At 38.5% G+C, this 27,026-nt stretch overlaps 1 protein-coding gene across 1 annotated transcript; it reads left to right on the top strand.

Annotated features, from left to right (window-relative positions):
- Positions 1 to 276: 276 nt before the first annotated feature.
- LOC134578188 (sialic acid-binding Ig-like lectin 14) lies at positions 277 to 21,473 on the top strand. Its single transcript, XM_063437207.1, has 8 exons — positions 277 to 345; positions 1,997 to 2,098; positions 5,087 to 5,446; positions 10,317 to 10,610; positions 18,084 to 18,174; positions 19,041 to 19,089; positions 19,553 to 19,627; positions 21,302 to 21,473. The coding sequence occupies exons 1-8, from the start codon at positions 336 to 338 to the stop codon at positions 21,371 to 21,373; spliced, it is 1,053 nt and encodes a 350-aa protein (XP_063293277.1). The 5' UTR covers positions 277 to 335; the 3' UTR covers positions 21,374 to 21,473.
- Positions 21,474 to 27,026: the final 5,553 nt, after the last annotated feature.

The following is a 27,026-nucleotide window of genomic DNA, read 5'->3' as shown; positions in this document are numbered from 1 at the left end:
GTTCAAACTAGATTACCCTATGATTGTTTTGTTCCATTTTTTGTTACATGTTTACATATTGTGCTAAAGCTGTGGTAATATTTCATATTTGTATTGTGTGCTCTCACCAATCTATATTTGCATTTGTGTTGCATTTTATATGTGTTGTAGAGTGACCCACATAGGTGATAGTAACACTATTTTTTATTTCTCACCAATTTCTTTTATGTATTGCTAATTTTAAGGAACCAGTGCCCGTTGAGTAATAGCACGGATATATTGTAATAGAGGTTGTGAAAGTTTAATTGTGAACTCCCTTTGTTTAAGAAAACAAACACAGTCTACAAAGACAAGCAATGAAGGCATGTAAGTTATTCTGTTTTCAATATTTAATATCTACTATTGAGTCTGGTCTGAATCCAAAATACAAATATAACCAGGCAGCAATTCAAGTATAATCAAAGCTTACTTATAGGCTAAGCATAATGCTAAATCCATAGAAAATATTAGGAGCTTGTTCACTAAATGCAACCAAACCCAAACTTCATCCAAATTCCCTTTGGCATTGGTGCCCCCAATATGAATAGCCAAACAATTTTCTAATTGCTTCAATTCTTACCTGGGGTCCATTGGAAGCTCTCTGCATGAGCTAAGCTTGGCATTACAGAGATTAGCTTATTGACCTAGAGTGATCAACTAATGGTCTCAGCATGCACTGCAGGACTTACCTCAGGAGAGCTTACAGAAATGGAGGTAGAACATTTGAAGAATTGTAAAAAAAAATAGAAAATGCTCAGAGACACTTATTTAATATTTTTTTTCTTTCTTAACTGATTAAAAATCAATTGACCCATGTAGTTGTTTTTATAATAAATAACTGAAAAAGTGGGCTCTTTCATTTTAGGGTGTTCAGATCTGGGGTGCGTAGTTGTAGGCCAGGCTTCCCCAAACTCCGGCCCTCCAGATGTTGCTGAACTACAGCTCCCATGATTCTCAGCCTATCTATGTCATTCATAGAATCATGGGAGTTGTAGTTCAGCAACATCTGGAGGGCCAGAGTTTGGGGAAGCCTGTTGAAGACTATTTAGTGGAGCGTACTTAAGCCTAGATGTAATAGGAATCAGCATCAGTTGATATTGCATGAACTGTGATAGGCAGCATTAGTGTCTTCGCTTTAGAACACTGTATAAGAATTGTGAGAGCTATAGATATATAACAAACTCAGGAGCAGCACAAATTCTAAAAGGCTGATTCATACATCCACACAAATACAGATGTACAAATTTACAAAAAATGCATCCAGTGATAGGCAAGCAGCTTCTGCTATGACATTGCATTGATGTCCTGATTCCTACTTGAAAAAGCAATGGAATGTCCTTTCCCCCTGTATGTGTGGAGGGCTTGACAAGTGGTGGCCCTGGCATTTTCTTAACAATATGGTTGCAGGCATTTGGGACAGAGAGGTGATGACCCCTCATTTAGCCCCTGCTTCCAGGTAGACATAATTCCCCTGGCCTCTCTAGGGGATCATTTGCCCCTGTACTGCCTCTTTGGATACAAGACTGGTCTCAACTTGTGGAGCTTGGGTCATTTGAACTGGACTTGCTGTATGTAGTAGGATATGTTCTAAAACACTAAATCAGCTGTGGGTGTAGCATAATAAACTTGCTCTTTTAATGATATTTAATCCTAGTCCATAAAATATATGTGTGTAATTCACAGTGTCCCTGTTCACAATGCTGCCATTGAGTGCACTGTGAATATTATTGCTATATTTAATGCATATCTCTGCAATATTGTTTATAAAGTTTCATTCACTTCCTATGAGTCAGTGTTATTGTACTGGCATTTTTCGTTTCTGACTGTTATTTTAACTCTATTTTGTTCATACAGAAGATTTCACTGTATTTTTGCTTACAATATGACAAGCTTAGCAGATGTATTTCGATGTAATTCCAAACTTTGGATACTGGTTAAACAAAAAAGCAAACCATATAATGAATTCTTTGCATTTCAGGTGTGACTGGAAGAAGATGTAAGACTTCAGAAAGGCTGACATACTCAGACACACTCAATATTATGAGCTTCAACAAGACGTTCCTCTTAATTATTCTGCAAGGTACAAGAATACGCTAAATACTTGTTTTGCTGCCTCTCCAGATATCAAATAACAAAATTTAGAAAATAGGTGAAGTTAGCAAAGCAAATCACAATAAAAAAGTGAAGCATTAAAGGATTACTCCAAGCACCATAACCACTGCAGCACACTCTACTACAGTTACGAGAGCTGGAAGCTTCCTTTAACTCTCCAAAGAAAAGCACTGCCAAGCGTAGTTCAGACAAAGAGCTTCTGGCTAGCCTGTAGCTGTAGTGTAAGCAGGTCAGGTAAGGAGTCAAATGATTATAAAACAGCTTGACAGGTTATAATGGCTATCCTGGCACTATAATCTCTGCAGCGCACTGCCGTTGTTATGGTACTTGGAGGGTTCCTTCAACTTCGGAAACTTAAGCTCCATGGCTCAGGTATATTAAATAAAGCAGGTAAACAATACATATAATAGATTTGTAAAGTTTCAATAAAATGTATTCTTTTTCTTTTCCTTAAGATGTTGAAATAAATTATCAGAGAATTTACCCTATGCACTATCTTGAGATAGTTAACACCAGATGGTATGAGCATTTATGTAAATGTTAAAAGAAACATGTCAAACACTTTCAATGATTTATTTTTATCCTTTGAAAATATAATGAAATGCCTATGAAAATGAAATAAAGTGATATTTCTTTCCTTAATTTTATGAGAGTACAAACAGACTTCTGGGAAACTACAACCTAACACCCTTTATATATTGTTTTGATCGTTAAAACAAATGCTAATTATTTTCCCGATTACTTAAACTAAAAATCCCCAGTTGGTCAGATATTGACATATGCATAGTCACCTTCTTGGCCAACCCTCCCCCTACCCTCCCACCCCCCAAGGATACAAAGGCACCTTATTTTTTGGAAAATTATCACAGCTTTAATAATGTAAAATAAACACATACAAATTTAAGATCATTGTCAACATACTTGAAAAATTTAAGGTCATTGTTATCAACATATCAGCCCCAACTCCTTTAACAATTCTACCCCAGACAATGACCCACATCAACAATAATTAATACCACATTATAACATGTAAATAACATCTAAAACTACAGAGGGCATGATTTTTTAGGTTTCACGATGTAGGGGTATGCCGAGATACACCCTACACACACCAGGTTCGGAACTACTAACGAGCTCGAACATACCAATACCCTTCCAAACCTAACTGTTCTTAGCGAACTAAAACTATCTTACATCTTGACAAATGACCTACACCCCAATTTGTCTATCCATTCCCAACTGCCATGACCAAACGGGAGCTATAAACGAAGGGAGGGAGGGTGGGACAAAAACATGTAAGTGAGGATTCAATTAAAATGGCCCCTATATATACTTCCATAGCCAAAACCCAACCCCAATTTTCTCTGGCCATTCCCCCACACTACACACCTTCTATGCCTGTCTCCTAGCAATGTCAAGGCCCATTCCTCTTAGCTGCACTGCTCCATGGGCTACAATATTGTGCTTTAGTAACCACTATTAAAATCACTGCTTAAAGTGAACTGGTGGCTTTATACACTAGCTATGCCTTAAGTTCAGCTACTTTGCCCTCAAAGGGACTTCTCATGCCCCTGTCTGCTTCATCTTGCAATGTAAAACATTGGTATTTTGCAGGAATGGCAATGTTTACATTGTAGGGTTTAAATGCTTAAATGTCACTCTGACAGCCACTGGAGGTTCTTCCTCTGAAATAGCCAAATAAAACTCAACTATTTTAGTTGCATTATATTTCCATGCATGCGCAATAGTCTGCCAATGCCTTCCTAGGGAAAGAATTGGACTGAATCGCTGAACACAAATATGATAGTTTGAGTGCAGTAAAATGAATAATGATGATATCATTAGTGAATGTGCTGTTTTTGTGTGAAATATGCAAAAAAGAAAAATGAGCACTAACTTTAAACTCAGTTTGTGTCTAATTGGCTACTAAAAAGACTGGACATGCCCCATTTTTAATACCCTTGATTTTATATTTTTGCAAATGGTATGCGATGAGAGTAAATGTAATTCCCATGCTGTCATACACTCTCAAAAGCAACATAGACCCAACGCACCAATCTAGGAAATTTCAATGTGTAAAAACTGAATTGGGCAAGCTTTTTATTTGACCCGGTAACTTCCAAACACAATGAAACCTGAACACAGGGGCATTGTTTTACTTGTGGGATACAAATATGTGTATTGTTTGTAGTAAAAGCTAACAGTATTATGACATTCACAGATGAAATGCCATGCAAAACTTCTTAATTTCTCTTAATTTCTTATTTTCTTCATTTTTTTTTTCATATCAAATGATGTTTCATGTATACATATTTGATTTAACATTATAACCCTATTTCTCCTAAACAAAAAGGATATATAATAGGTGAGTGTTCACTAAATATGGAATAATCACGTTATGGCTTAATAGATATATAGCTCAAATGTTAGGTTTAGTGTTGGTTTAGAACTTGGACAATTAGCTCCTTCCTTAAGGGATTAAATTGTCTTTTGAAATGCTAGCAGACCATCAAATGATAAAAGTGATATTTAAAAAAGAAAAGAAAATCAAGAAAATACCTGAAAACCTATTAATAGGCTCAATCTGTTCACCTGAAGGGAACATTTAAAATCGTATTAATTTCACAAATGATCAATTTTTTCATCTTGAAAGTAAGTGACAAGTAAAGAAAAGATGACGACCATTAGTTCTGTTGGAAATCTGTAAAAAAAATTGTCTTTTTGAGGCCATTAGTACCTTACTGCACTCATGCACACGTATTCCCTATTTAATCATGAAAAAGGACATTTCAGTCATGAAGATATTTGGATGGACAAGATAAGATTTTTTTTTTCCACTTTAAAAATTGATAACGATTGTTTTGGGTGCCAGGTTCCCTTAAAGGTCACGGCAAAGTATATATTTATGAATTTAATATATGGAATAATGAAAGTATGTTTTTTTTTCCTTTAAAAGGTTTGCATTCTATTACCGTCAGCCAGACTTGGACTTTCCCAAAACAAATAGAGGCTTTAATTGGTTCCTGCGTGGTGATTCCCTGCTCATTCACACGTGCTAGGAGCTCTACGTCAGATGACGTTGTCTGGTATCTCTATCGCAAAACATCTTATCCAGAGGTTTTTAACAGCAGAGGGAATTCCGAAACTTTAAGTGCATACAGAGGACGCACATCGCTAGTGAGCACAGAAACAATGAGCTGCTCTCTGAGGATAAATTATGTGAGATCGGAAGATGAAGCTTATTATTATCCAGGAATAGATAAAAAATCAAATGCTTATCGTGAACATAGAAACACTGTCAGACTTTTATTAAGAGGTAAGAATCTCATCACATTTGATTTGTTTCCAGGTTGGCTATATTGGTCTAATTACAGAAATTCACTTTCAGTTAATTTGCATTTCTCACAATTTGCACCTCAGTGAATAACCTTAGTCTGTCTCTGTAATAAACTTGTTCTTTTTACTAACACAAACATGCTCTTATTTCCATTTGCTTTGCAAAACTAAATTTAGTCCATAAAGTCTTGCTCACCTACATTTATATTCTAGGAATAATTAATTGATTGTACATGAACAAATTTACCTTCCAGGAACCAATTCTATCTATGTAATAAATGAAAATGTCCAGAAAATGACAGCCCCCTCGATTCCTTCCAAACAGTAATGGAAACGTTACAGGTCATACAATTCCTACAGTCATACAGTCAGGGAGGGATGAGGAGTGACTCCTATCTGCCGTATGCCTTGTATGTCTTTTAGCATTAGATTGGCAATATCGAGATTGCTATAACACTTGTTAAATAACATTATTTTAGATATAAAAAAAGAGTTCTAGAAGGGTCAGTGCTAATAATACTAGAAAAATAGGCAGCAGCGCAATAAGGGGTAATCCTCCTAACCCTCTTAGTAAAAGCAAAAATCAATAGGTAGACAAAAAAGTATATATTATAAAAAAAGACAAAATGGAAAAACTTTACAAATATTATAAATAAGTCCAATTGGTCAAATCTCACTCAAATCAAAGGAATGTATTTTAAGTGCTTCGCAAAGATTTGGTGTCCTCAATGACTTTGTCCAAGTGTTCCAAATATATGAAAGACAAAAAATGTGGACAACCAATAGTGTAATATGTATGGACTGATAATAATAAAAAATATGTATAATAAACTCACATTTGACAGAGCTATGCCCAGCTCAGGTGTGGAGAGCGTACAGTGGTATAATTCCTGCTTAAAGGATATGTGGTTGGTGATCTCCAGACGAAATGATGTACTCTGAGGAGAAGGATAGATAAAAACAACTAATAGTGCTCACAATATGATATAAAAATAACCAATACAATAGATAAAAATATACTCACAAGTGTAGAGCAAACAGACTGCTCTATGATAAAATTATTGGTGGAATAATCCCCACCTCGGATACACTTGGAATTACATTTGATAAAAAGCCAGGTGAAGTAAAAATAAAATATACGTGTTTTTAAAAAGATAGTTGGCACAAGTAAGTGACAGACAGTCTTGATCTTGCCTTCACCAACCTCTGTACTGCCTCTAATCTCTCCAATATTCCTTTTCCTCTATCTGACCACCATCTGCAGACTTTTGACATTGCATACCTAAGACCCAATTGACACCACCGTCTGAACATTACTCTCAGAGAAACCTCCAATGTCTTGACCTAGAGCATTTCTCCACTAATCTCCAAACTCTCCTTTTACCTATCTCAAACCTCACCTGTCCTAGTTCTGCAACCTCCTTCTACAATTCCACCCTCTCCTCTCAACTAGACATCATGGCACCTTGTACATTTAAACGCCGCAGGCCCCCCCAACAACAACCCTGGCACACCAAGCTCACTCGATACCTCCAAAAATGCTCCAGAACTGCTGAACGCTGTTGGAGAAAGTCTCACTGTGCATCTGACTTTCTCCACTATAAATTTATGCTGAGCTCATACAGCTTGGCTCCTTCCTCTGCAAAAGTTAATTACTTCAATACCCTCATAACCATACTCTCCCGCGAACCCAAATGACTATTTAACTCTCTTCTTCGCCCTGCTGTTCCTCCTCCACCTACTAACTTGACCGCCTCAGACTTTGCAACTCACTTCACTGACAAGATCTCTACAATCAGAGAAGAGATCTCTCATCTTTCTTCTTCCCCTTACAATACTTCCCCTAACTTCACTCCCTCTGCTGTTCTATGTTCATTCGCACCCGCTACAATGGAAGAGGTTTCTGCTCTGATCCAGTCCTCCCGCCCCACCACCTGCTCCCTAGATCCAATTCCCTCACATCTCATCCGTACTCTGTCTTCTTCTCTTTCTCCACCACTCACTAAAATTCTCAATCTCTCTCTCTCCTCTGGTATATTTCCATCGCCCTTCAAACATGCAATTGTAACCCCAATTCTAAAGAAGCCTAATCTTGACCCTAACTCCCCATCCAACTATCATCCTATCTTGCTACTGCCTTTTGCATCCAAGATCCTTGAAAGAATTGTGTCTGCGAGATTGACAGACTTCCTCGAGTCCAACTCTCTGCTAGACCCGCTTCAGTCTGGTTTCCGCGCTAAGCACTCTGTGGAAACGGCACTGACCAAAGTATCCAATGATCTACTCACTGCAAAATCTCGTGGTCACTACTCTATCCTAATTCTCCTTGACCTGTCTGCGACTTTTGACACTGTTGATCATCAACAGCTTCTTCTCATCCTCCGCAATATCGGTCTACAAGATATTGCTCTCTCCTGGTGCTCCTCCTACCTCTCCCAGCGCTCTTTCAGTGTTTCTTTCTCTGGCTCTGCTTCTTCTCCCCAACTCCTCTCTGTTGGTGTCCCCCAAGGTTCAGTCCTTGGTCCCCTACTGTTCTCCATCTATACTGCCTCCCTTGGTAAACTCATTAGCTCCTTTGGCTTCCAATATCATTTCTATGAAGATGACACGCAAATCTACCTATCCTCTCCTGATCTCTCCCCGTCCCTCTTGACTAGTGTCTCTGACTGCCTCTCTGCTGTTTCTAACTGGATGGCTGCCCACTTCCTTAAACTCAACTTGACCAAAATTCTGGTCTTTCCTCCCTCAAGTGTTGTTACTCCTGTGTCTGTCTCCCTCCAAGTCAATGGTGCTACCATCAGCTCCACCACGCAGGCTCGCTGCCTAGGTGTTCTCTTTGACTCCGACCTCTCCTTCAAGCCTCATGTTCAATCTATCGCCAAATCCTGTCATTTCCATCTCAAAAACATTGCGCGCATCCGCCCCTACTTAACACCAGATGCGACTAAGGTGTTGGTCCATTCCACTGCCCTTTCTCGCCTTGACTACTGTAATCCGCTTCTCAGTGGTCTTACGTGCTCCCAACTTGCGCCGTTACAGTCCATAATGTATGCGGCAGCGAGACTCATCTTCCTGTCTGCCCGCACCTCCCATGCCTCACCCTTCTGTCAGTCCCTACATTGGCTTCCTATAAAATCTATAGCTCAATTTAAAATTCGGATTCTTGCTTTCAAATCTCTACATAATGCTGCGCCCACCTATCTATCCTCCCTTTTACACAAGTATGTCCCATCCAGGCCCTTACGATCTGCTGAAGACTTACGTCTATCTTCTGTCCGTACTCCCACCTCTGATGCTCGCCTTCAAGATTTCTCGAGGACTGCACCGTTCCTGTGGAACTCGCTTCCCTCCTCCGTTAGATGCTCACCCAGTCTCCACTCCTTCAAAAAATCGTTAAAAACCCACTTCTTCATAAAAGCGTATCAATTAAACTGTTAATAGCTCCCAACTGATTCCTCTTCTGCAACTGTCACTAGTCTAATACTATCCTTACCTTTTCGTGTCATTTTACCCCACTCCCTCTAGCATGTAAGCTCATTGAGCAGGGCCCTCAACCCCTCTGTTCCTGTGTGTCCAACTTGTCTGGTTACAACTACATGTCTGTTCGTCCACCCATTGTAAAGCGCTGCGGAATTTGACGGCACTCTATAAATATCATAATAATAATAATTATAATAATAATAATAATATAATGAAGACAAATATTTTTTTTCCCATTTGATAAAGTCTGTATAGACGAAATGCGTTAAGGATGTTGTTACTGTTTATTCGTATTCATAAAAGGTTTTATGGTCACTTACTTGTGCCAACTATCTTTGTACATTTTGCATCTGTGTCTGTGTATCTATCTGTGTCTGTCTGTGCATCTTTGCATAGGTCTTTCTTTTTGTGTGTCTGTATGTGTGTCAATGTGTGTCCCTGTGTATCTGTGTGTCCCTGTGTATCTGTATATGTCAGTGTTTGCATCTGTATATGTGTCATTGCATGTGTCTGTGTATCTGCATGTGTCTGTGTGTGTATTTGTGTGTCTCTGTTTGGATGTGTGTCAATGTGTGTCTGTGTGTGTGTATCAGTGAATGTGCGTGGCAGTGTATATGTATATGTGCACAAATCCCATCATTCAAGCTCATTACACTACACACAAATACACCCCTGTATTCACACATCAACACTACATACAGACACACACTTACATTCGAAAGCAAACACTACCCACAAGTAAACCACATCTTTCAAATGGCAACAGTATATGAAAAAGCCCATAACTCTACACACAAACACACACCTGCATTCACACACACATACTAAAAACATGCTTACATTCAAGCATGCAAATACTGCACAGTGCTAAATACAACCCTGCAAGGAAAGGCAAATTGTAGACCCGCAGCTGGCAAATCAGTGTTGGGGTTGTACGACAGATAGGGATCTATCTTTTTTTTTCCATCCTTGCGAGAGGGGGGTCCAAATAAAATTCTTGAACAATGGCCCTCTCTACTTTACAATAAAAGTGGTGTGTGTTAAAACCAGCATTTGTAAAACAATTTGAAATCTGTATAATCAAACTGTAATTATAAAGCTGCTACTACAAGGTATGTGTAATTCTCCAAAAACACACAAACACGTGAAATGACAATAGAAAACATTGAAGCGCTCCACTGTTTTCTGTTGTCCTCTCTACTTTAGTTCACTGTATATGAAGGTCCCAAGCCAAACTCACCTGGCTGTGACTCACACAGGCTTTATGTAAAAAACGGTTTAATTTTCAACAAAGGCTGCGCTGAATTTCTAATTCTGATTACGCACTCACTTTCAGTAATCAAAACAAACATTTTTAAACTTATTTTCAGAAAAACCTCATGATCCAGTTATTCAGTGGAGTGGAGACATGATTGAAGGACAACCAATCACCATTACCTGTAAAGTTGAACATACCTGTCAGTCCAACGCTCCTACTATCGGGTGGAACAAGGGTGGTCAGCATGGCAACACAAATAAAAGTAACTTCACCGGTGGAGGATGGACATCTGTATCAGAGCTAATCTATACTCCTTCATCGAATGATCACAATACTCAGATAGTGTGCTCAGCTGTTCATCACAATGGAATAATAAGTCAGAGTTCTACCAGGCTAGACATCAAGTGTAAGTATCACACCTTAACAAGAAGTTAAACTAAAGTGAATTTTAAACTCTATAACAAGAGAGCATTAATCACTAGAACAAGTAAATTTCTATATATTTAAGCGTGTTGTTAGTTAACAAAAAGGCCAAGAGCTTCAAACCAAGAGTACATTTTATGTCCCACATACATATATTTAAGTTCATAACACTATGAACTTAAATATATTAATAATGTTAAATCTTTGCTACCTGATACAATGTTGCTGGAAAAGTAGTCGATCTAACCAATAGTTGGATCGGATGTTTATCAGGGAGATGTGGTAGAGATGTAACTGAAGGTAATGGTATCCTATGCATACAGTTACAGATTATCACCCTGATGTAGGGGTATCTAAGTTATAGGAGTTACACAAAAGTGTCCGATGTATATATAAATCGCTTAGAGTAAGGAGATGGGTGTTGAGAGAAAAGTGGAAGTAAAGGGATACATGGGGAGAACCAAAATAGCAAGCCCCAGATATCAAGCACTTGTTATCGGGAAGCTAATAGTGGTAAGGAAGATGTATGAAATAAATCCCCTATTACTGTATCCTTTGAAAATTAATGCTGCTAGGAGTTGTTGTGAGTCAACTATAGAATGTTAGTGCTTGGTATTTTAATTCCCGTGCCTTAATTGATTGCTCTGGTCTACAGTTGCAAACAAAGTAAATTTTGCTCAGTGGTGTGCAACTAACACAGGAGGCAATCTTGTGAATATTGGGGACCCGCTCAATATCATGCGGATGAGCGCGTATTCATTCATATATACAGCATATAGATCCAGGTGTCTCAATTCCAGTGTCTTAATTGATTGCTCTGGTCTACAGTTGCAAATGAAATGAGTTTTGCTCAGTGGCATGCAACTAAGACAGCTGATACAGGAGGCGATCTTGTGAAACAAATATACATATATATACCAATAATGCACACTTTATACATAGCAAAACTGCTACTGGCCCAATATTTAGTTTTGCTATCTACAATTACTCCCAAATATGATTTGTCAAATTATTTACTTATTTGTATGTGCATGTATGTATCAGTGACTAAAGTTGTATCAGTGGGTGTGTACATGAAAGTGTGTATATGTGTGCGTGTATCAGATTGTGCATGTATATATATATATATATATATATATATATTAAAAAAAAATATTTTCTCACCCCTCCTTGGTGGTATGTTTATTCCTCATTCTCGGGTCCTCTATCAGAGGCCTGGGAGTTTGGGGGGTCTGCGCAGTATCTTAGCTGTTCCTAGAACTCTTCTGGACAGTGATCTCAGATGTCTCACATGGAATCTGTTGAAACCACTCACCCAACTTCGGAGTCTTCCTATCACAACTAGGACTACTACTACCTTCACTCTCCATATCCTTTCTAGTTCTTCTTTCAGTCCTTGGTATTTCTCCATCTTCTCATGTTCCATCTTCCTGATGTTATAGTCTGGGTATTGCCACATCCACCACGACTGCAGTCTTTCGTTCCTTGTCTACCACCACGATGTTGGGTTGGTTGGCCAGCACTTGCTTATCTGTTTGGATCTTGAAGTCCCACGGGATCCTAACTCTGTCATTCTCAACTACCCTTTGTTGTATCTCCCATCTGGACTTAGGCAGGTCCAATCCATATTCTGTAAAGACGTTTCAGTACAAAATCCCAGCAACTTGGTTGTGTCTCTCCGTGTATCCTGTTCCTGCTAACATCTTGCATCCGGCTACTAGGTGCTGGATTGTCTCAGAGACCTCTTTGCACTGTCTTGCTTGGTAAGGTAGACTCCAGCTTCTATTGATCTGGTGCTGATTGCCTGTTCCTGTGCTGCTAGCGTTAGTGCCTCAGTGCTGTCTTTCAGTCCTGCCTTTTCCAGCCACTAGTAGGATTTTTTCATGTAAGCCACATCTACTATCTGTGTCAATGTACCCCATTTTTGGCAGGTCCTATTCTAGCAGCCTAATGCTTGCTATTATGAGATTAATCCACTTACTTAGGAAATACTTTCTTACTAAGACTCTCTGCAAGTCAAGGCTAAATAGGACCCTGGAATTAGGCACCTGTGACAGAGAGGGGTGCAAAACCAAGGAGTTGGCCTGAACTCCCAAATATATAAATGAAACCAAGAGAGCTGCACTCACCTGAACATGCAAATTTACAGAAGACACAGACTCAAAGGAATCCATGTTTTAAATGGAATGAGCAGAAAATGTGATTCTTTGTTAAACTAATTTGCATATGCCCACCCAGAATCCTTTGCGGTAGTAACATCACTGCAGATTTGTGATTTCTGTGGGAAAAGCAAGTCTTATGGCTTGACTGGTGTGCAGATTTTTATTTTACATTGTATTAACAATCCACAGACTTCAGGTGGAAGTGGTTCTCAATCACAATTATTCTCCACCATAACCTATTTGGATTTTGTTTATATATATATATATATGATATAATATGTAAATGAGTTTGAAATGTTTTTCTGTCCAAACAAAATGTTAGTTTTGGTTTCCATTAAATAATGTGCTACGCGAGCATACTGCAAAAAATCCATTTAAACATTACTTTTCAGGACCCCCAAATCCTCCGATTCTGAAGGTGTTAATTTTTTTTTTTGCAAACCGCTCGGTAGTGGAGGGCTTAACTTATAGCTAGTCGTAACATTTTTTTTCATGTTAGCCTTAAGAAATCAAGGTCATGGTGTTTTTAGAAGGTGAAACCATCTGAACATCCATACAATGTGCACAGTACACATCACAGTCAAGGTTAGTTATTATTTGTGACCTTTATTGTTTAGTTTGGTATTTTCAGAATATTTTAAAATTGATGTCTGTTGGTTATTGTATGTTTTATTTGTAATTACTTACATTTGCTATTTGTTGGGTTTGGGGAAAAACATTGACTTGGGTTATAAATTGATACAATAGATTGTGCAAAAGGAGTCAGAATCAACAGTCCAACATACAACTTTATTGAAGGTGACACAATGGAACGTGGACATGATTTCTGGATAAGTAATCCAGAGCTGAAACGCTATATCTGGTATTGGAATGGCTTCACGTTATTTCATGAGAATAAACAAAATATTCTTCTGCATACCATCACATCTGCATTATCTGGATATTACCTCTATGATATTCATAATGAAGTTGGGAATTCAGTCTCTAAACCCGTCACTATTATTATTACTGAAAATAAAAACAGATAGGGGGCGCTCCAAATTGTGGGTGAGAACAAGAAAATAACAAAGTAAATACTTATTCACACTGTTTCTTCAACTTATATGTACTCCACCTAGATATAAAAAAAACAACAATACATAGCATAATACTGTATGGTGGGTACATTAATAACGATTTGAAGATTTTACATTATTATTACTGAAACTGATTTATATAAGTAAATATGAAGTAGTTATATAGTTAATAGGAAGCTTATGATTCTGGAATACATTCTGATAAAACATTAATCAACTATATTTTTTTGAATTTAATGTACATGTGAATAAGGCATCACATTTCAGATAAAGGCGTTTCCTCAATTTTTTATGTATTTTATATTAGGTTTACCTATATGATGAAGCAACAATATAGTACCAGAGAGAAGGGACATGTCTTTTATAAAGGAGTCACAAGACCACTTATTTTGGTATTGACCTAGTGTGATATATATGTGATCATGATAAAGCGTAAGAACAAAGGTCAAGTGGTTTATCAACATCTGCAAAACACTAAGATTGCACTTGGAGCCAAATATCAACATTAACAGATGACAGTAAAACTAGACAATATTTGTTATTTCTGAATGACAGTAAAATTAAATAATATTTGTTATTTGCGGATGACCGTAAAATTAGATATTTGTTTTTTGGGATAAAATAAGTGACTATACAGTAATATTGCAGCTGAGAAACTAGCGGCACTAGCTCAGGTCCGCCTTCGCAACAATGCCCACTCTCGGATTAGGATTTCCCCATAGTAAAGCATTATACAATGCTTTCCTGTGGGGTTTTTGGTGATGTGCACATCCACATGCATAGCGTGAGGATGTCAAGCATCAGTTAGGCGACAAAAAATTGCCTAATGGCCCGGAAGTCCCTCTATTGGATGTGTGGTAGACAGCCACTAGAGATGGAGTTAACCCTCTAAGCTAATTATTGCAGTTTCCTAAAACTGCAATAACTAGCTTTGCAAGTTAGAGGACCTGAGACAGTGCACCCAGACCACTTCAATGAGCTAAAGTGGTCTCGGTGCCTATAGTGTCCCTTTAAAACGTCAACATCATACCTTATTTTTTTACTTTGATAGGTAAATAATTTGACAAATCAGATTCGGGAGTAATTGTAGATAGCAGAACTGGATATTGGGCCAATTTACTCAGTAAGAAAATAAAAAGTGAATGGCACTTGCACAGTAAAGTAGTAGCACAGTTCTGGAGTGAAAGAGGTGTTCCCCAACACCATAAAGTCAAATAATAAGAAAGGTATTAAAAGCAACAAGTGCCAAATACACACAACACTCCCTGTGTATCAAAATAAAAAATAATACTTATACATGTACAGGTATGTATAGGAGATGTTCCATGTAGTCAATTCCTACAATAATAAAAAAAGTACATAGTATAGACTGTACATACAGAAAAAGGAAATATGGAGGTGATTGAATACACTCACGGATTGCAGAGCCGTACCAGGCTCTGTATATAGTGCCCAAGGGTGCCTCAAAAAGGCTCTGTTGGAGAATCCTGGATGATATCCCCCAGAAGTAGGAAAACAGCAGCAGAATGATGATAAAAATAGTAGATTTATTATAAATGAAAATTAAAATAATAACTGTGCAGGTCCCATATGGTGACACACAGAATCACAGTCATGCAGACGCGTTTCAACTCAGTCCGAGTTTTCATCAGTGCATAAAACATCCAGCTGCTGTTCCGTTTTAAATTCGCCGCTTTTCTGATTGCCGGTCACGTGGGCGGAAGTTCGGGTGGCCGGCGTCTGACATCACTTCCGGTATTTCGGCGCTCATTTTCCAGCTTAATTGTGTTCAGTGCATTTGCCCATTTTAGGCTAGTGATGTAAGACGCCGGACACCCGAACTTCCGCCCACGTGACCGGCAATCAGAAAAGCGGAGAATTTAAAACGGAACAGCAGCTGGATGTTTTATGCACTGATGAAAACTCGGACTGAGTTGAAACGCGTCTGCATGACTGTGATTCTGTGTGTCACCATATGGGACCTGCACAGTTACTATTTTAATTTTCATTTATAATAAATCTACTATTTTTATCATCATTCTGCTGCTGTTTTCCTACTTCTGGGGAATATCACCCAGGATTCTCCAACAGAGCCTTTTTGAGGCACCCTTGGGCACTATATACAGAGCCTGGTACGGCTCTGCAATCCGTGAGTGTATTCAATCACCTCCATATTTCCTTTTTCTGAATGTACAGTCTATACTATGTACTTTTTTTTATTATTGTAGCAATTGACTACATGGGACATCTCCTATATATACCTGTACATGTATAAGTATTATTTTTTATTTTGATACACAGGGAGTGTTGTGTGTATTTGGCACTTGTTGCTTGTAATACCTTTCTTATTATTTCAATTTACTCAGTAGCTAGAAGGATCATCACTGTTTTGCAATGAATAAAGCGTGCATTATTGGCCTGCCAGCCAGAAGCCAACATTAGTGTTGTACTCATTAGTGTTGCAAATGCATGAGAGTTCAACACGATTGTCTATGGTGGATCCTGCAAGACAACAAGAGGCTCTATAAACAATGCCTTTTTCCTCATAGCGTTCACTAGTGATTGCTGGAGGAATTGAAAATATGTAAACATCTTTTTACCACTTCCTCCCACTTCATTAATCCTTCCTCCCAACTCCATATCCTCTAAAACATTAGCCAAACTGTTTATTAAAGGTTTAACCTCTCGGTTGGTGCTCTGGCATCTGGTACCTTGCCACCAGGCTTCCTTTCTCTCCGCAGTGCATTAGCCAAGCAGCTGGTAATAGCAGCTGGTAATAGCAGCTGGTAATAGCAGCTTCAGCTGAATCTCTCAGCATATCAATTGACACCAATTGAGATAAATAGCATGTGTTACGTAAGTATCGCTTCCTTATATTGCCGTGCAGAGAGGAAGGAAGCCAGGAGGCAGAGTTGCTGGGTGCTGTAGCCCCAACTTTAGAGACACTTTTTTGCAAAGCAGCTTAAGGTAAGAAACCACCTGTGCATGCCCACCCCATAACAACTTAAATTAGCTTAAATGACAATACAACTTTCATGCATTCAATAGATTTTGTCCTCATTTACTCATTTATATGCTGTATTTTTTGCATGCTCAAATCTTTCTAGCTTTTGCAATAAAATAATTCACTGACAGACACACACTCACTCAGTGTCAGACACACACACTCACTGACAGACACACACTGACAAAAACACATACACACTCAGTGACAGACACACACTCTCAGTGACAGACATGCATACACACACTGACATACACACATATTCTCACTAACAGACACACACACTCTTACTAGCAGACATACTAACACTCACCAACAGACTCACACATACTGATACACACACTCTAACTGACACACACACTCTCTCACTAACAGGCACACACACTCTCACTAACAGACACACACACACTCTCACTATCAGACACACACACTCTCACTATCAGACACACACACTCTCACTAACAGACACACACACACTCTCACTTTCAGACACACACACTCTCACTATCAGACACACACACTCTCACTAACAGACACACACACTCTCACTATCAGACACACACACTCACTAACAGAAACACACACACACTCTCCTAACAGACACACACACTCTCACTATCAGACACACACACACACACACACTCTCACAATCAGACACACTAACAAACACACACACTAACACACTCACAATTTTATTTTCCTGCTCGGCTCCCTCGCGCGCCTCTTAGTGATGCCGGAGCCGGAGCCGGAGTGACGTCATATTTCAGATCTGGCATCACTGCGGTGCGCGTGAGGGAGCTGAGCTGGAAAGAGTTCAGGGGAAAGTGCTCCCTTTGCCGCCCGTCTCCCACATCAGCCCATGCCAGCCTCGGGGAGGCTGTCAACACATTTGACAGGGCGTTTTGAGGGCGGGATTTTTTGCTGCCCCCCTGAAAGTGCCGTCCAAGGCAAATGCCTTGTCAGCCTCGAGGTAAATACATCGCTGGGTGGGAGTGTTCATTTAAGTCCTTTTCTTTCATTGTGAAACATTTAGAATGGTTCAAAACATCTCTTGTAAAAAATCATGAGAAAAATATAATGGAGAATGTCTGCTACAAATTCATTGAGAGAGCCACTATAGATTCAAAATGTAACCCTCAGTTGCTGCTCATGTAGAAAGTGTAATAGTTTTGAACATTTTTATAATTTTATGTATGTGTCATTATCTCCTACAGCTGTTGAAATCTACTCAAACACCCTGATCTTTGTTGTGACTGGAATAATCGTTCTTATTCTGTTTGCACTGGTTGGATGCATTTACTGGAGGTAACGTGTCTCGTCTCTTTTTGAATTGACTAACTCTGATCAAACCCTTCCTTTTTAGAATATTCACAAAGTGTTAAAACGTCCTTGATATAGGTCTTGATGAAAAGTTAATTCCATGATTTTCAGCTTGGCAGACTACATGACATTTTCCGCAAGACTTTCAAATTCTACAACTTGTTGAGCAGAGTGTGTTTATTCCAGTTTGAACTTCTAAATATTAAAAGAAACATAACATTGAAGCTCAGAAAAGCACAAATGATGATCTTCAATAGTCTTTGGGAGATTCTCTAATAGCTGATTCATTAGTTCATTATGCCACAAAACACTTCAAGCGCCATAACAACCTCATCTTGTTGTTGTGGTTATGTTGACACGAGTGCCTCCCAATGTAAGTAGTCAAACCGTTTAAGAATGTTTATGAACAGTTTGGTTTCTTACCCAGAGGTCCACCAGGTGCCAAATTTAGCTTAAATGGAGAGCACGAACCGGCTAGGAGTTTTTATTTGAATTTACTCGCCTGTGCTAAACCCCACCATGCAGGGCCAGCACATTGGCTGAGAGCAGAAGAATAGCTCAGTGAACAGAGCTTCCAGCTACAGAACGTGCTAAGACTGAGGATTCAAATTGTTCTTTATTAGGTGTGGGGAGGAGGGGGCGCAGAAGGGTGCCACGGAACATCCTAAACTATAACCATTACAGTGTGTTCCTTTAAGAGAGAGTATGTCTGATTTTGATGTGTAAGTGATGTTGAAATATAAATAATTTAAATTGGGAAATGTCATACATACGTGTTTTTTGCTATTCAATGTTTTTTAAAAAAAATTAAAAATAAATAAACATCTATTTTTATTGCTTGCCTGTGCTAGGTGTGGAAAGTGTCAAGAATTTTTAGGCTGTATGAGAAATTGCACAAAGGTAAGATTTATGACCCTTATCCAAGACACATTAAACTCACATTATCCTCAGATTTGCTCTGTCTCTGCAATATTTATTATGTTGCACTGTCTCTTGTGTCTGGAGCTCTATGTATATCCCACAATACCCCAAAAATACATGACCTGCGTTTTGTAGAATATTTAGGAAATGATTTGCTAACAGTCATGTACATTTTGGAACACAAAGAGTCCAAGGCATGCAAAACATTCAGCAAAATCACTGCTTTCCAAACATCTTTGTTCTTTTTCAAATATTCAATGATGTTTAACTTTGACTTCATTGAGGATTTAGGATAGAACTGTTGTTCTATTTAATAGAATTGTTTCTGGAGCTCTCATTGTCCTATTATTGTCTACATTAGTACAAAGTTATAAGAGTTCCCTAATTGGTTCAGTTTGTCAGGGAAAGATATACAAAATATAATCTCAATTTCTATTTCTAGACTAGTCACCCGCCTGATGCTCTGTATGCCGATCTTCAAAAGGAGAATATTTCTCCCGAGTATGACAGATTGAAGGTGACATGTCGCTATTCTTTTTTTTATTACTTTATTTATAAAAAAAAAACATTTAATGAGGACTTTATAGCGCATATATAAAATTTGAATAGGGGGCTGTCAATATCGATTTACAGAATTTGCTGGGCTTGAATGTACAGCAGAGGGAGGTATAAAACACACTTAACACCACTGCACTTCTTGACAATTTACAGCACCATCTTTTTAAGATTTTCTGGAGTCATTTATCTGCTGGCACCATATACCAATTTCCTGTTCAGTAACCATGGGGCCTTAGTAATTTACAGAGTATGCACAAATCAATATAAAATTAATATTTTTATTATAAATGAATAAAAACACAAGGTATAGACATGGCAGGGCTGGCAGAGTGGTAGGGGGAATATTACCCCCTAGACCACTAACAAGGAAGGGTTGGAAAATGGGTCTTGGGATGCACCCTCAATCAATTCTTCTAAAAATTAAAATATCAGGAGGTATGTTAAGATGTATGTCTGCACAGTTCTGCGGGAGTAAGGCAGCAGGTAGAAATTGTGTAGGACCTTTGCAAGTCCTGCACTGTGTGGATTTGTGCATGGGGTGATGGACTGCTTACTCTAAGCTCTCCATGCCTGGACTGGCCTTGGCCATGATATCCAAAGCACACTTCAGTTGTCACTGATCAGTGGAGTCTGTGAGTCTGTCTCCTAAGCATGGACAGATCTCTGTGGATGTTCCATTACAGATCATACTAATGGAGGTAGCAATGAAGAGTATATGCACAACTTGAAATTTCAGCAGTCTTTATCTCTCAAATCTAGATGTATTGCATACCATATATGAAATCTGAGGGTTTTGTTCACAAAAAGAAGTCCATTCATTTGTTTTTGGCCCCAATGCCAAACCCCCACTCACCCCCCCCCCCCCCCCCCCCGCTTATAGACAACTGTTGTTTGATTGTTAGAACAAGGTTTTCTATCTAAACTAACAGTTGATTTATAACTGTAAATTATTCTAATATATTAGATAATCTAAGTGTTAAAGGAACACTATAGTCACCTAAATTACTTCAGCTAAATAAAGCAGTTTTAGTGTATAGACCATTCCCCTGCAATTTCACTGCTCAATTCACTGTCATTTAGGAGTTAAATCACTTTGTTTCTGTTTATGCAGCCCTAGCCACACCTCCCCTGGCTATGATTGACAGAGCCTGCATGAAAAAAAAACTGGTTTCACTTTCAAACAGATGTAATTTACCTTAAATAAATGTATCTCAATCTCTAAATTGAACTTTAATCGCGTACAAGAGGCTCTTGCAGAGGCTAGAAAGCTATTAACATAGCAGGGGATAAGAAAATCTTAATTAAACAGAACTTGCAATAAAGAAAGCCTAAATAGGGCACTCTTTACAGGAAGTGTTTATGGAAGGCTGTGCAAGTCACATGCAGGGAGGTGTGACTAGGGTTAATAAACAAAGGGATTTAACTCCTAAATGGCAGAGGATTGAGCAGTGAGGCTGCAGGGGCATGTTCTATACACCAACACTGCTTCATTAAGCTAAACTTGTTCAGGTGACTATAGTGTCCCTTTAAGTCACTCTCTTCAACTAAATATTATATTTGATTAAATGAACTTGGTTTGAGTGTAAGTTATAAACGTCAACAGACTATAATATGTTTCGTTTTGTTGTTGCAGCCCAAAGTTCAAGACTACCTTCAAGTCAAAGAGACAAAGATTGATGAGTTACCAAAATATGAAAATGTTTAGATATAGATTTAAAACGTCATAGATGATTAAAGCATAGTTTGTCTTATTATGTACAAGGCATATGTTCTAAATGTCTAAATGAAATAAAGTACTAAACTTATAGGTGAGATGTGTATTTAATCACAGAAATAGACCAATCTTATTTTTACTGAAGGTAGGGTTTAACAAATACTTGTCGTATTAAGGAATTTGATCATGTTGGGGAAACAGATATCTGATGTATAGAGGTAACTTCTGGAGACGAGATTATGGGAGCATTCTATTATGGAGCTCGTCAATTTATTATTATTATTATTATTGCCATTTATATAGCGCCAACAGATTCCGTAGCGCTTTACCATATTATCATTCATATCCAACTGCAATACTAGTCTGATCATTATTGAGTACCCCAATAATATAACAGGGAAGAATAAAATGTGATACTATGTGAACAAGTGCACACTCCTTCAATGAGCAGCTGTCTTATACAGCCCAGTGTCCCTACTCATTCTGTGGGAGTATGCCCATTATTAGTGCATGCTACGAGGTATGAAGTCTGATTGCTTGTCAACAGCATCAAACAGTAGCAGAAATTAGAAGAATTTAACAAAAGATTATTGTGCATAGAAAGACTTAAAAATATTAGTTTAACCCTTTTACTTCTAGAATTGAAGAATAAGAGTTTCATTTTATTCTATTTTTTATTTTATTTTATATTCAGAATGAAATTTAGTCCATAAAACCTCATCTAACTAATTTATACTGCAGTAATGATTACAACATACATAGGATCAAATTTTTCTGCCATTTCAGTAGCCACTAGCCACTCGTTTAATACTTTAACATGTGCTGAAAATGTATGCTCACCTCTCCTTTTAAAGAGCAAAGGAATTTTAAATAGGTACCATTCCTACCTCACTCTACCAAAGTGCAAAATAAGTTTCAATGAGTACTACCATTCCTGCCCCATCCTGCCAAATAGTAAAGGAAATCTCATTGAGTACTGCCATTCCTACTTCCCACTACTAAATAGTACAGGAAGTCTCAAATGAGTACTACAATTCAATTAGATAGGGGATGAGTGAATCTGTTCTACAGTTTTACTGTTAGTACTCCAAATAGTGATAAATATAACAATTTATATTTATATAACTCATCTGTTTTTACTGTGCAAAATAAATTACACTATATACTGTCTAAAAGCTTTTAATTCTTCTATAAAGGATGAATAAATAAAAGATACAGACGGTGTACATATGAATAATTTTATTTTTTTAGTGCTGATAAAAAGCACTCTGTACAGAAATAGTATGTTTTATTAAATGTTTATATAGTAGCTGTGCATCTTTTGATTCAAATTAAGTTATGCAATTTTTTTTCCCCAAGCAAAAAAGTAGAATGGATATCCAGTAAAATGCAATGATGTTACCTATACATTTTTACATACTTGAAATTACCAATGATGACCACTTCATGGTGCTTTAACATTAAAATACACATTGTTTGGATACGCTTTGCAAATTAAATTAATATTTTTGTATCCCCTTTTACAATATTTATTTGAGAATATAACATTTTTAATAAATATGCCAGACATAGATAGATGTATATGTGAAATAATGTCTAGATAGATTTATTAATATTTCTCCAAAATTTGAAATCTTGTAATTTGTTGCATTTTTGCTTGCTGTACCTATTAAAATCTACACTTTATAAGATACTGTGAGTGCCTGTAGCTTTTCTCTAACTACTTAACAAATTCAGCTCCTATAAGTAGTTGAACAGTCGTTTAAAATAGTTTTCTAACAATTAACTAATAGCTCAATATATTTAAAAAAAAAAAACTTTATTCATTAGCAAAATGAACACCTGAAATGCCTTCCCTGACTTGATGACGTACACAAGCAATAACAAATTATTCTATAATAATCAATAATTCCAATTAAAGGAATAATTAGCACTGTATACGCAATATAACAGAGCCAAATTGATAGCATAACACATACATAAGTGCACAACACAATGGGTTAATTATATACCTGTCACCTGTTGGCAACATAAATGCACTTGGCTCTTCTTAAGTCTCAAATACACCTCTTTGTGTCAATCACTATTAACCCCTTCATATTACAGATTTGCAGGACATCAAGAGAAACATGTTGTGTAAATGTGCTTCTAATGCAATATTTTAAGCTTACGGACAAGACTTTTTTTTTTTTCTTGTATTGTGTTAAACCTTGTAAAATATTCAATATCCTTACCTGTGCATAGTAAAATGCCCCTGCCATTATATGAGTGATGGGAAATTAAATGTTTTACCTATGCAATGCTTAGTGACTATTTCCCTAGACACACACAGCTATAAATATATGCATTAACCTATAGATGTATTGCATACTGAGACGTGGATGTAATAACATATATTATCCTGTATCTACAAATACCTGGACAGGTCTTCCTCGATGATTTGTGGTGGGAGTGGGGCAAAGGGAATAGAGGTGAAACGCTAATTAAAGGCCCACAGTTGTAATTAGTACATCTGGAGATACCTTGCCTAACTCTCACCTGCAGCACCAGAGAAAAGCGGACTTGTCATAGATACAGGTAAATAAAGGGTTAAACATACCATATTTTTCTGTTGAGAGCCTGACACTAGGTACCACTATCATGTATAAACATCCTGCCTTTGGAAAACATAACATTCTCTCTAAGCACCTGAATATTTTAATTGGGTTCCTAAATCAAAGACTTTCATGTACATCAGCTATTGCCTTAGTCTTTCCACGTCTACAGGGGTTAAAAGCAAGAATCTTCTCTCTTGACTGCATTCGGTTCTCCTTTTTTTTCTCAGAGCAAGCTGACACAGAGAAGATGACCTTCAAATAGCCTAGAGAAGACGTGCTAGACATACGCAGTCTAGTACGTAATGTTATATGAGAAATTATACTTTTTGCACTGAACGTCTATGATTAGTTGATTTTTTCTTCTGTTGCATACACCCCTATGAAAAAAAACTGTGTTGAATATAACACAATGGACATGCATTAAAAAGACACGTCTTTCTTACACTTCATCATGACTGGTCTGCATTAATTCTACACAAAGATTAAGGAAAGCAGGATGAGGATAAGTCCATGGCAGCTTAAGGGTTACAGACCCTGTAAAATTTTGCAGCTTAACAATTAGATATTTTGTAAGATGTTCCAAAGTCCCCTTTGCTTTTAAAATAAACACTGATTATTTAATAAATATGTATTTGTGATATTATGATATGTATTTATGTTACCCATTGTGCAGTCACAGAGGAGGAAGTGAAGGAGCAGAGATGGTTGGTTAACTCTATATAAATTGAACAAACATTTAAGGAACACTATAGGATAAGGAACACAAACAAGTATTCCTGACCCTATAGTGTTAAAACCACCATCTAGCCCCCCTGGTGCCCCTTGCCTCCCTAAATATAGTAAAATCTTACTTGTATTCAAATCTGTAGCTGCTGGCTCTGAACCTGATCAGCCTGCTTGGCTAACATCATCAGAGGTGGTGGTCTGAGCCAATCACAATGCTTCCCCATAGGATTGGCTGAGACTGTCAAGGAGCTAGAGCAGGGACAGTGCCAGCACAAGTCAGACACAGCCTAATCTGCATCTCCTCATAGAGACGCATTGAATCAATGAATCTCTATGAGGAAAGTTCATGCAGAGGGTGGAGACACTGAATGGCAGTCACACTGTGCAGCACTGACCCAGGAATCACCTCTAGCAGGAGTGTCCAGTTGAGCTATCCCTATGCTGTAATGTAAACACTGCATTTTTTATGAAAATACAGTGTTTACTGCAAAAAAGCTTGAAGAGAATGCTTATACTCACCAGAACAAATACAATAAGCTGTAGTTATTGTGGTGCAAATTGCTACTAAATCATATTAATATAACAGTATTTAATCACTGGTGAATTAAATTGCAGTTATATTGCTTGCTCCCCGACGCAGTATGGCAGATAGAATTTTACATATTATCCTTATAAACATACAAGGTCATTCACTAAAGTGAGAATTCCGAGTGAATTAAAAGTGAATTGAATTTCAAATTTAAGGTCAAAATAACTGAACTGGAAAAAAATATCTAAGTCAGTTGTGCTTTATAGTTAATCTATTATGGTCTTAAATTTGAAATTCACTTTTAATTCAGTTTGAATTCTCACTTTATTGAATAACACCGAGTATTGTGTTGTGCTCGTGAATAGTGATGTCCCGAACGGTTCGCTGGCGAATAGTTCCTGGCGAACATAGCGTGTTCGCGTTCGCCACAGACGGCGAACATATGTGATGTTCAGTCCGCCCCCTATTTTTTTTGTGGTCTTTCAGTCAAATTTACTCACAATACCGCAAGTAGGGGCATGTCTATTAAACAGTGAGCAGCCGGTGGCTGCTCACTGTTAAAAAAAAAAAAAAAAAGGGTCCCCCCCCCCTGAGCGGTGGGTGGGGGCCCTAAATACCAATAGGGGGGGACCTATTGTCCTCCCCCCGGCCCCCACCCCTGAGCGGCGGGTGGGGGCCCGAAATACCAATAGGGGGGCCTATTGTCCTCCCCCCAGCCCCCACCCCTGAGCGGCGGGTGGGGGCCCTAAATACCAATAGGGGGGACCTATTGTCCTCCCCCCGGCCCCCACCCCTGAGCGGCGGGTGGGGGCCCTAAATACCAATAGGGGGGGACCTATTGTCCTCCCCCCGGACTCCACCCCTGAGCGGCGGGTGGGGGCCCTAAAAAAAACAATAAGGGGGGGACCTACTGTCCCCCTCCGGCCCCCACCCCTGAGCGGTGGGTGGGGGCCCTAAAAATGACAATAAGGGGGGGGACCTACTGTCCCCCCCGGCCCCCACTCCCTAAGCGGTGGGTGGGGGCCCTAAAAATAACAATAAGGGGGGGACCTACTGTCCTCTCCCGGCCCCCACCCCTGAGCGGTGGGTGGGGGCCCTAAAAATAACAATAGGGGGGGACCTATTGTCCCTGGTTTAAGCCAATGAGAGTGCTCTTTGTCATTTTACACAGCGTGGGAAAATTCCAAAGAACTTTCCCACGCTGTGTAAAATGACACAGAGCACTGTTACTGGATGGCTTGAAATAGTGGCCGATTATGGGGCACATCTAAATAAGAATGATATAACAAATGATACGTAAAGAATTAAGTAATGGCATAGGACATCTAACATTTAGACATCTAGATAAAGTATTTCAAGAATTTGAAAAACTGTAAGTGGTGATTTTAAGTGAACATTTTACCCATAAGCAACTGGAATATATTGGGAAGTATGGAGGGCCCTCTCAGGTTTCTTCTCTAGTGGGGGAAAGTGAGGTATCCTTTTTTTCAGGGTCTTCAGCCATCGTGTCCTTTGAGAGAGAGAGAGAGAGAGAGAGAGAGAGAGAGAGAGAGAGAGAGACTGTAGAGGAGAGTGAATAGAGGCTGGTCCAGTCCTGAACATCTTGAGCTGGAAGCTCCAAAAGCCAGTATTATGTGGCAAAGAGGCTGATTAGGATTTGGGGTTTACAATGATGGGATACCTTTAGAGCCAGGAGAACTCTTAATGGTAACAAATTCTTTATTCTAATAAGGCATCGGTCACTAGCTTAAGTACTTGTTGTTCTTGGAGAGTAGAAGGTGATAAGTCCCGT

Source organism: Pelobates fuscus, chromosome 11 (assembly GCF_036172605.1).
Source record: "Pelobates fuscus isolate aPelFus1 chromosome 11, aPelFus1.pri, whole genome shotgun sequence".
NCBI classification, from domain to species: Eukaryota; Metazoa; Chordata; class Amphibia; order Anura; family Pelobatidae; genus Pelobates; species Pelobates fuscus.
The sequence above is the reverse complement of the archived record's forward strand: the minus strand, read 5'-3'. Positions and strand labels throughout refer to the sequence as shown.